This window comes from Oreochromis aureus, linkage group 4 (assembly GCF_013358895.1).
Source record: "Oreochromis aureus strain Israel breed Guangdong linkage group 4, ZZ_aureus, whole genome shotgun sequence".
In the NCBI taxonomy this organism is placed as follows: Eukaryota; Metazoa; Chordata; class Actinopteri; order Cichliformes; family Cichlidae; genus Oreochromis; species Oreochromis aureus.
The window spans coordinates 19,055,195-19,065,446 of NC_052945.1; the positions used below are offsets into that span (position 1 = coordinate 19,055,195).

General features: G+C 36.2%; 1 protein-coding gene across 1 annotated transcript; it reads left to right on the forward strand.

The window, feature by feature from the left end:
- Positions 1–3,747: 3,747 nt before the first annotated feature.
- Positions 3,748–9,945, forward strand: LOC120439763. Its single transcript, XM_039610773.1, has 2 exons — positions 3,748–3,991; positions 7,559–9,945. Exon 2 carries the CDS (start codon positions 7,560–7,562, stop codon positions 8,493–8,495), a length of 936 nt encoding a protein of 311 aa, XP_039466707.1. The 5' UTR covers positions 3,748–3,991; position 7,559; the 3' UTR covers positions 8,496–9,945.
- Positions 9,946–10,252: the final 307 nt, after the last annotated feature.

The following is a 10,252-nucleotide window of genomic DNA, read 5'->3' on the forward strand; positions in this document are numbered from 1 at the left end:
TTCTGGTGGATTCATTTTTGCTTACTGTCACTCACATGACTGATTACCCTCATCTCTAATGCAGCATTTATTTTATATTTAAAGATACAATGAAGTGGGTTTAACATGTAGTGGATTACACTGCACTTAGTCCGCCTTTTCTTAAATTACAAGCATACTCATTCACATGAAAAATGATCTGTAAGTCTGTAGTATTACAGTTTTGAAAAATGTAATCAGTTTAACTTTCTGACACAGGGAGAGGTGAGTATCATGAAACCTGTTTGTTGTCGTGTAGCACGCCCTGCTTTAGATGCTGGACTCGTTTCTGAGCCACACCTGACAACATAAATAGAATTCTGGTTTAAAAGAAGTGTAATGGATAAAAATGAAAATAAAAGGATGTTTCTCAATGGCTATAAAATATGCATCACTTCTTTGTTAAAGAATTATTTAGTTTGCTTTGTTTAATTAATCTAATGTAAACTGATTGTTGAGCGATCCTTCCCTGTTATTTATCTGAAGCTGACAGGAGGCTTCAGCCATCAAATCAAGTTACAGATACAAGTTATTAGTGTGATTTTCTCTCTTTATGTCACAAAGTTAAAGCTGTTTGAGAAAACAACATTTCTCACTAACAAGCCTCATCTTAACAATCTCTTAATTAAAAAAGTAACTTTTGATTTCAGTTGAAGAAAGCAAAATTTTAAAATGTAATTCCAACCCATAATGGATGGTATAAACCAGAGAGGAGAAAAACAAGTCAAACCTGTTTCAGAGTTTGTGTGGCTGAATGACTATCAAATTATAAACTAGGAATAAATTTAAAGCTGTCTTAATCATTAATAATCTATTAATCACAATTATGCAGTCATCACATAATCATTAGATTCATCACTGGTGAAAAATCACGTAATGAATGTCAGAATATAAAGTTTGCATAAACAATAAAAACAGTCACTTCTTAAATCTCTCCAGGATGAAGATGTTTGGAAGAATGATGAGCTGCTGTGTGGCTCTCCTCCTGACCTTCAGCTCTGTGTCAGCTGTAAGACGAAAGCTCAACTCAATCACTGATCTGAGGTCAGTAGGCTTTGGCCAGTTTGTGCCTGTGCAGAGCCTCCGGTTGCTCCACTGGTTTGCCAATGAAATTGACATAAACGGTGACATAAGTCTGACCTTCGACCCAAATAGTTTTGATTATGGCTCACATCATTATCGCAACGATGAACAGCTGTTAGAGCCACTGCCGAGGGGATATCAGTACTACAGTCTTGGTAATATCCATCAACAAGGATCACTGCGGCTTCCACATCATATCACTGTCTTCCAATCAGAGTACGAGGATGGCAACAGGGCTCGGATCATAATCAGAGTCTGGGAGCCGAACCATGGATGGCGAACTTCGCAGATAATAGACCGAGTCTATATCACACAGCATTATGAGACATCTGAACATCGAGGGACAGAGTATGATCCACTACATACATATCGGGTCACTACTAACCTCTTAAGAGCATTGAGAAGGTTTTCCTTGGACCCTAATAACTTAGTGATGCCTCTCAGAGACAACTTTGAAAGTAGTGCTGATGATTCCCAGCTATCAGAGGAAAGTAACACGTGGGGCTACGTTGCCTGTCTTGGACTGTTGCTGTTAATTGTGATGCAGGAGAACCATTCCTCTCACAACAGACGTCAGAATGATTGGTTCACTTGGGTCGGTTATTCAATCTGTTTGATTTTCATTATTCTTTTTTTTGTTGTTGTTTTTGGTCTTCTGTATCTTGAAAACTCGCCCAAGTATTAATTTAATTAAAATCAATATCAGCACACAGAATATGCTGTTTCCTGGTATTTTCCCTGCATCGCTAAAATGTCCCGTTGTCAAATCCCTCTTGAATAATTGACCTTTATAATATAATATAATACTATTATTATGATTATTATGGATTTGAAATTTTCCATAATTGGTACAATTATTGTGAAAGAACTTTTTAAACCAAAATAGTTACTATTTGAATATGAATTGCAACTATGGTGTTTTCCAATCAAGCTTTCATCACTGTGAAGACAGTGATCTTATTAAAGGGGTTAAATTATGTCTGCCTGAATACAGACACTGGCATTATCGGAGTCTTACGGGAACCATTCATGGATTGTTAAATAAAATTTAGAAGGTGGGGATTATTTACCATGTGAAGTTCCACAAGGATCAGTTACTGGGCTAATCTCTTAATCTGTCGATGCTTCCTTTAATACAGAGTGATTTATCATAACTATGCAGATGACATCTATATTTAAGGCTGTAACCAAATCAGCTTTTTTTTTTAAAAGAACAGCTGATTTACTGATTTATTTTTTTGGTTGACTACTGCAACGATATTTTTATTAGAGAGCATATCACTCTGATTCTTAGCTCACTGCACAGACTTCCAGTAAGATATATATATATATTTTTTAAACTTACTTCAGATAAATCACTGAGAAAGTTTGCGCCCTAAATTTATACCTGACATGTTTAATTAATATGAACCTGGCAGGTATCTGCAGTAGAGCCGCTCATCTTGTGGTGCCTTGATGTGAAAATAAAGAGGGCGATATGACATTTAGTAGCTCTGCTGCCCGCTGCTCAAACAAACTGTCTTAGATCGTCTCCAACTATATCCATTTCTATTTCAATAATCGTGTAAGTTTTTAAATTAACACCACATGGTCTCATATTTCATGCCTTTCCTTACAATGGGTTTATTCATCATATAGTCCATTTTGGGGAAATGTGCTTATTATCATCAGTCATCTTTGTGTCATTGGAACAGCAATAAATGAAGATTTCAGCATCATCTGCTTGACTCGTGCACATTCATCACTGAGCATCACTTTCATCCAAACATCCACAGTCAACAATGGTTCTCCTTTAGGAGTCTCTAAACTTGTTGTCTCGTCTTTAGATTTTCATTCGGATTATTATTTACATCAATTTCATTTATTACAGTTCTGTCACAACGCTGGCTCCTGTTTCTGCCTGTTTTATGCATTCATTTTCTATTGGGTGTTATGTTTGATGCCCCTAATCTACAGTAACTGTATAGCTTTACAGCTTGGAGATGTTTCATGAGGAATGTTGTAAAGCTTAGAGTTAGATGGCATTTGATCGTATAACATTATTTTGTCAGTTTTAGATGCTGTGCTTCGTGACGCCCTGACTCTGAGCTCTTTGATGATTTTTTTCCCCATAATGTAAGTAAAGAGCAAACACCTTGAAAACAGACTTCTCCTCCAGTATGGTGTCACGCTCCAGTATTAAAAGTGTATTAATATAACTAAATAGAGAAGTACTGTAATCCTAAACAAAGTTCTACAGGGTCACTCACTGCTAAAGTGTTGACTTCTGACTCACTGGTCGAATGCACACATTCATTCATTTAAATACTTTTATGCCAACATTTACATTGTTTTCTTTGTGTTTCACAGACTTTCAGTACAAATCAAATCAAAAATGAAACTCAATTTTAGTTACAGTTTGAGATAATGAAACTAAAAGTTTGAGTTGTAACACAATCACATCTTTCTACATGATCTCAAAGTTTTTATATGCTGACACTAACAATAGAACGCCTTTAAATAAGGAAACTTGAATGACCAAACAAATCATACAAGAAAACACTGCCACCGAATAAATGTGTACACTATTTGAAATTCATTTGTAACCAGCTCCTATATTACAGACGCAGCATCTCTGACCCTACAGTGGGGCAGACACGCCCATATTCAAACTTTGGGCATAAACTTGCTCATAAAATGATCAATAATTTGCTTTCACGTGACTGCTGAACTAGAAACCCTTAAATCCATGATGGTGTTGCTCTCTAATATAGCCTCATCTAAATATCTGGATTGTCAACCTTCATCTTCGCCACTCGCGGAGCTTATTGCTCTGGTTTCATTTACCAGGAAAACAAAACTTAAAGTGAGTTACGACTGTCCTCACACAAACAACAGCAGACTTACAAAGGTAAGTTCTCTCATTTCCTCATGGATTCCTTTTCACTTACTTTCACTCACATGATTTTGCCCTAATGCAGAATTTATTCTACATTTAAAGATACAATGAAGTGGGTTTAATATGGAGTCAATTACACTGCACTTAGACCGCCTTCTCTTAAATTACAAGCATACTCATTCACATGAAAAATGATCTATAAGTCTGTAGTCTTATTACAGTTTTGAAAAATGTCATGGTTTCACTTTCTGGCACAGGGAGAGGCGTGTATCATGACAGCTGTTTGTTGTCGTGCCGCACGCCCTGCTTTCGCTACTGGACTAGTTTTTGTGTTTTCAGCGTTTTGATTTCAGTTTTGATTTCGGTCCGGAGCCAGTGGACTATCAGTACCAACCTCGGTTAACACTGCTTAATTTAAATCATCGCTCCGTGGGATATTTTGGATTAAAGACGCTAGTGGCAAACTTGCTAGCGGGTCATCGGGGTAACGTTACGAGACCGTCTCCCAATATGGGCCAGAAGAAAGGACCGACAGCTGAGGATGGCGATGATATTAAGTCGCTGGAGTTTATGACAGAGGAGATTTCTACGGAGCCCCGCAAGGGACATGGGAGAAAAAAAATAAGATGAACTTTTGCGAGATCGCAAAACTTTTGCGAGATCAACTTTTAATAAACTTATAAGATAAACTTTTAATATATTTTCAGGCATGAATGTAGCTGTGTAACCTTCAAATATCTGATCGGTTTATCAAGACATATTTGCGCATATTTGCAAAGGTGCTCCGACGTTTTCGGAGACGTCTGTTACCCACCAGCTCGAAGCTAACGGGAGGTCGAGGCCCACTACAGCCGGGGGGGACACCGCACTCCCGGCACATCGTGCCTCGACCTCCTTGTTTTGTTTTGTTTTTAAACTTTATGAAGGAACAGTATGCAGAAAATGTATACAACTTTGAACAAAATTAACATATGCCAGGGGGTGTAATATAAAAAGTTAAATACATTCAAATAATTTGTAATTAAGATAGTAATAGTTTTCATAGCCGTTTTATTAAGTGATTCACGAATCAATTTTATGTAAGATACAGTATCATTATAGTAGTGTTTAAAATTAGGCTTTTGGCTACTGTATTTGCATTTGTGAAAATAAAAATTAGCTAAGATAACTAACAAGTTTATTATAAAGTAAACATCTTCTTTTCTTGCCTTAGAAAGAAACAAAATACAATATTTTCCCATTTCCCATTTCAAAGCTGTCCAGGAATGAATCCACTGAAGTCTTTCCAAAACGTTCTAGCTGGTGAATAGATCCAGAAGAGGTGCTGCACAGTCGCAGGATGGTTTCCACAAAATCCACAGTTCACATGTCCCTTTTGAACTTTATTTATAAATTTATAAGTGTTTAAGAATTCTGACTAAGACATAAGCTGCCCATTAGGATTAAACAACTGATTCACTAAAACAATCCTTTTCTCAACCCAACTAGAAAAAAATAATGATTTATTTTTATGTACTATGTTCCTATTATTCCAAATTAAATACGTATGGGGTGTAAAGTTGTGTTTATATATAAGAGACCAAGCTTATTAACTTGTTCGTGAAACATCGAAAGGTTTTCTGGAAGCTTATCTATATTATAATCATAACCTAAGATAATACTTCAAACTTAGAGAAAACTTATTCCTTTTTTCAGGAATGAAAATCACATATTGGTTAATCCAGGTAAATGACATATCATCAGGAAATTTGTCTCTCCAAATATCAGTTACATTAAATTTATCCATAAATGTTTCCAATCTCAAATTATTCCTAACATGTTGTGCTGGGGGGAATCTATCTATAGTGTCATGTAGTGAAACAGTAAAATTTCCTCCAATTATAAATTTGAACTGGGATATTTAGAGAGCCAAAAACTAATCCTTGTATCTAAAGAGTCAATTAATCTATCATTTTCAGGTTTGGTATTATAGCCATATAAATTAACAGTTATGAAAATGGAGTGATTGTATTCTACTAAGAATCACAATCTGAATGTAGAACAATACCACCGAAGCTACCTTTGGGAGTTGTGACCCCAGCTGACCTCTCTGTGCCATGTGAATACCAAACATCGTTACGCCATTGAGACTTCCAGAAGTTTACATCATCATATTCAGAATGGCTTTCTTGGAAAAAACAAAAATCACTTTTATATTTCTTAGCAAACAAAAATAAGGCTTTACATTTACAAATCTGTCTTAACCCCCTGGCATTAAGGGAAACAATAGAAAATGACAATTAAGAAAACAAAAAATGAACAGTTAGAAATTTAAGGAACTAATATTGTGTTCCTATCAGCAGTGGTGGAAAAAGAAATAATTGATACTGTAAACAAGTGTAAATACAAAACATTCACTGATTGTAATGATATTGACATGAAAATTGTCAAGAAGGTCATAGAAGGAACCGTAGAAACACTAACATACATCTGCAACTTATCATTTCAGACTGGAAAAGTTCTAAACAAAATGAAAATAGCTAAAGTTCTGCCGTTGGATAAAACTGGGGATAGACACCACTTCACTACCACAATTCTCCAAAAACCTAGAAAACCTGTTTAATAAACAATTAGACAAATTCTTATATAAATATAAATTACTCTCTGACAGTCAATATGGATTGAGATCGAAAAGATCAACATCTCTGGCATTAATTGAATCAATCGATAAGATTACAAATGCTATAGATCAGAAACAATATGCAGCTGGATTATTTCTCGATCTCAAGAAAGTATTCAACACAATCAATCATGACATATTAATTAATAAACTGGAACAGTATGGGATCAGGCGGGTTGCTCTGCACTGGGTGAAAAATTATTTAAGTGACAGGAAACAATTTGTGAAGCTGGGTGACTATTCCTTATCAGTCTTGCACATTGCATGTGGTGTTCCACAAGACTCTGTCCTGGGTCTAAAATTATTTATTATTTATATAAATGATATTTGTAATTTTTCTGATGTATTAAAATTAGTATTATTTGCAGACAACACATATTTTTTTTTTTTTCTTCTGTGGGAAATCTAAAGGAGCTGCTGGATACAATTACATCAGAAATGTGTAAAATTAAAAACTGATTTGGAACAAACTATCACTAAATCTAAGTAAAAATAAAATAGTCTTATTTGGGAATTCCCAAATAAACGCAACACAAGTTTCTTGGTGTGATAATAGATGATTAAATGAGCTGGAAGGCGCATGTAAATCATACAGATAACAAAATTTCAAGAAGTATTCTAATTTTGAGTGAAGTAAAACACATTCTGGACCACAAATCACTCCACACATGTATGTATAAAATGTGTGTGTGTGTGTGTGTGTGTGTGTGTGTGTGTGTGTGTGTGTGTGTGGCTGAATGACTATCAAATTATAAACTAGGAGAACAGTTAAAGCTCTCTAATAATTAATAATCTATTAATCACATTATGCAGTCATCACATAATCATTTGATGCTTCACTGGTCAACAATCATGTAATGAATGTCAGAATATAAAGTATGCATGAACAATAAAAACAGTGACTTCTTAAATCTCTACAGGATGAAGATGTTTGGAAGAATGATGAGCTGCTGTGTGGCTCTCCTCCTGACCTTCAGCTCTGTGTCAGCTGTAAGACGAAAGCTCAACTCAATCACTGATCTGAGGTCAGTAGGCTTTGGCCAGTTTGTGCCTGTGCAGAGCCTCTGGTTGCTCCACTGGTTTGCCAATGAAATTGACATTGACATAAACGGTGACATAAGTCTGACCTTCGACCCAAATAGTTTTGATTATGGCTCACATCATTATCGTAACAATGAACAGCTGTTAGAACCACTGCCTTGGCGATATCAGTACTACAGTCTTGGTAATATCCATCAGCAAGGATCGCTGCGGCTTCCACATCATGTCACTCACCTCCAATTAGAGCATGAGGACGGCAACAGAGCTCGGATTATAATCAGAGTCAGGGAGCAAAACATTGGACGGCGAACTTCACAGATAATAGACCGAGTCTATATCACACAGCATTATGAGACATCTGAACATCGAGGGACAGAGTATGATCCACTACATACATATGAGATCACTACTGACCTCTTAAGAGCGATCAGTAAGTTTTCCATGGACAGTGATAACATCAATTTACTGATGTCTCTCAGAGACCGCTATAGAAGCAGCGCTGATAACTCCCAGCTATCGGAGATAAGAAACACGTGGGGTGACCTTGCTTTCCTTGGACTGCTGTTGTTTATTGTGATCCAGGAGAGCAATTCCTCTCACGAACACAACAGATGGCAGCCATCACAGAGAAGCAATGCACTAAGTGATACTGTGGTCAATATCACAGAGAGCAGGCAAAACAATGCTTTTGTCTCCCCAGAAAGCTCCAATTCTACTTTGCAGGACGACAACATCTGTGCTAGGCGTTTCCGTGTTGTTTTGTCTCTCATTGTTGTTGTTGTTCTTCTTTATTGGGTATTGTCACCTAAACATTAATTTAACTACAATCAGTTTCAACACACAGATTAAATAGAGCATTTTTATTACAGTGTACTGCCACTGACAGCAAAACCCTTGAGCAAACAGTGTTTCGCCATCAGTCTTCTTCCTGCTCTCTTGATACACTCCCTTTTTTCTTTTCCTCAGAAGCTCAGCCCCTAAACTCTTTTTCCTGACTTTTTCCCTGCATCACTGAAGACTGCAGTTGTCAATCCTTCTTGAAAAAACAGAGAAATTGGAAAATTTTTACACTATAATATTTGTTACCTTTATTATTGGTTTCAAATCTTCCATTTATCCATAAGATTGTTGAAAAAGTAGTTTTTTTAAAATTGTTTTTATTTTATTTTTATTTGTTTAATCTGTCTGTGCTTCCTTTAATAGAGAATGGCTTATCATAACTATGCAGATGGCACCCTGATTTAAGGCTGTAACTGAGTCAGCTTTTTTGAAAAGAAACTGCTAATTTATGGATTTATTTCTTGTTTGACTGTTGTGATACTCTTTTCCCCAACTTTCTCCATTTCTATTTTAATAGTCACGTAATTTTTTTATTTCACACCACATCATCTCATCATCATGACTTTCCTTAATAAGGGTTTATTCATAGTATAGTAAATAAACTCAGTTAGTTTGATCTCACATTGTGTGGGATAAAAAGAAAAACAAACTACAACCAGAAGACTAGAACTACTGGCATATTATTACGGACTCCATGTCCTGAGAATCAGGCAGCTACAACACTTTGGTACAACCATTGTACGCTTTGCCTCCATGTGTTTAATTTCACCTGCTGTGCTATATTTGTAGATCTTCCAAAATCCACCTGTAGACACAGTTGAAATTATTTTCACATCAATTAATGACAAACTTCAAACAGTGCACCGTGATGAGCTCAGAGTCTTCAGGGTTTCACTCCTGCACAGGTGTTAAATTTATTTTTAGAATGCAAGACAAGAGTAAAAACTGTCAGTGACCAACACATCTTCACCAGGAGCACTAAAATGATGTTTCCTAGCTTGAACTGAAAACCTTAAAGACTTAGATGCAAAACAAAACAAGAAGAGAAACAATGGTTTCTCTTTAGGACTTTGTGAACTTGTTTTCTACTCTTTAGCTTTTCATTTGATTCTTTTATCTACATGAATCTCATTTATTACACTTCTGTTGCTGCTTTCTTCATGTTCTATCTACCCACATGTATCCCAAACAACACAAATTTTAGAGTAACAAACATCTTGTGACACATCCTGTGTTGGATTTTCTTGTCGAAGGAATCATCAATTTAACTGACAGATGTTTTGCTGACTCATGCTTATGTTCAATCACAATCAGGTTCAACTGCTTGTTAAGGTCTACAAATACTTTTTGCACATTTAGATGTTTGCAGGTGTTTATTTACATGTAAATTATATATATTTTCCTCTACGTGGTCTGGAAATAAAAATTCTGAACAAAACTTTGGATGAATTTGTGTGTAATTTATTTGCTACAAAGAAAAAGAGCTGGATGAACATCCGACTCTGTGGTGATGCCATCTTGTTTGCCAGTGGTTGGAATGATGGACAAAGGAGCTGTCCTCCAGACTCTGCTTCTTTACGGGCAGTGGTGTCACTGGTGACGTCTGAAACCTCGCTGGTTCAGAAAGTGGTCTGAGCATCGGTGTGATTTATGAACATGTATAAATTTGCGTGTTTGTGTTCGTGTTGGAGTTTCGTCTGTGACACAGAGGAGCTTGTTTTATTGAGCCAGCT

Coding starts and splice junctions, on each gene's coding strand:
- LOC120439763 (XM_039610773.1), top strand. CDS start 7,560: ATGAAGATGTTTGGAAGAATGATGAGCTGCTGTGTGGCTCTCCTCCTG.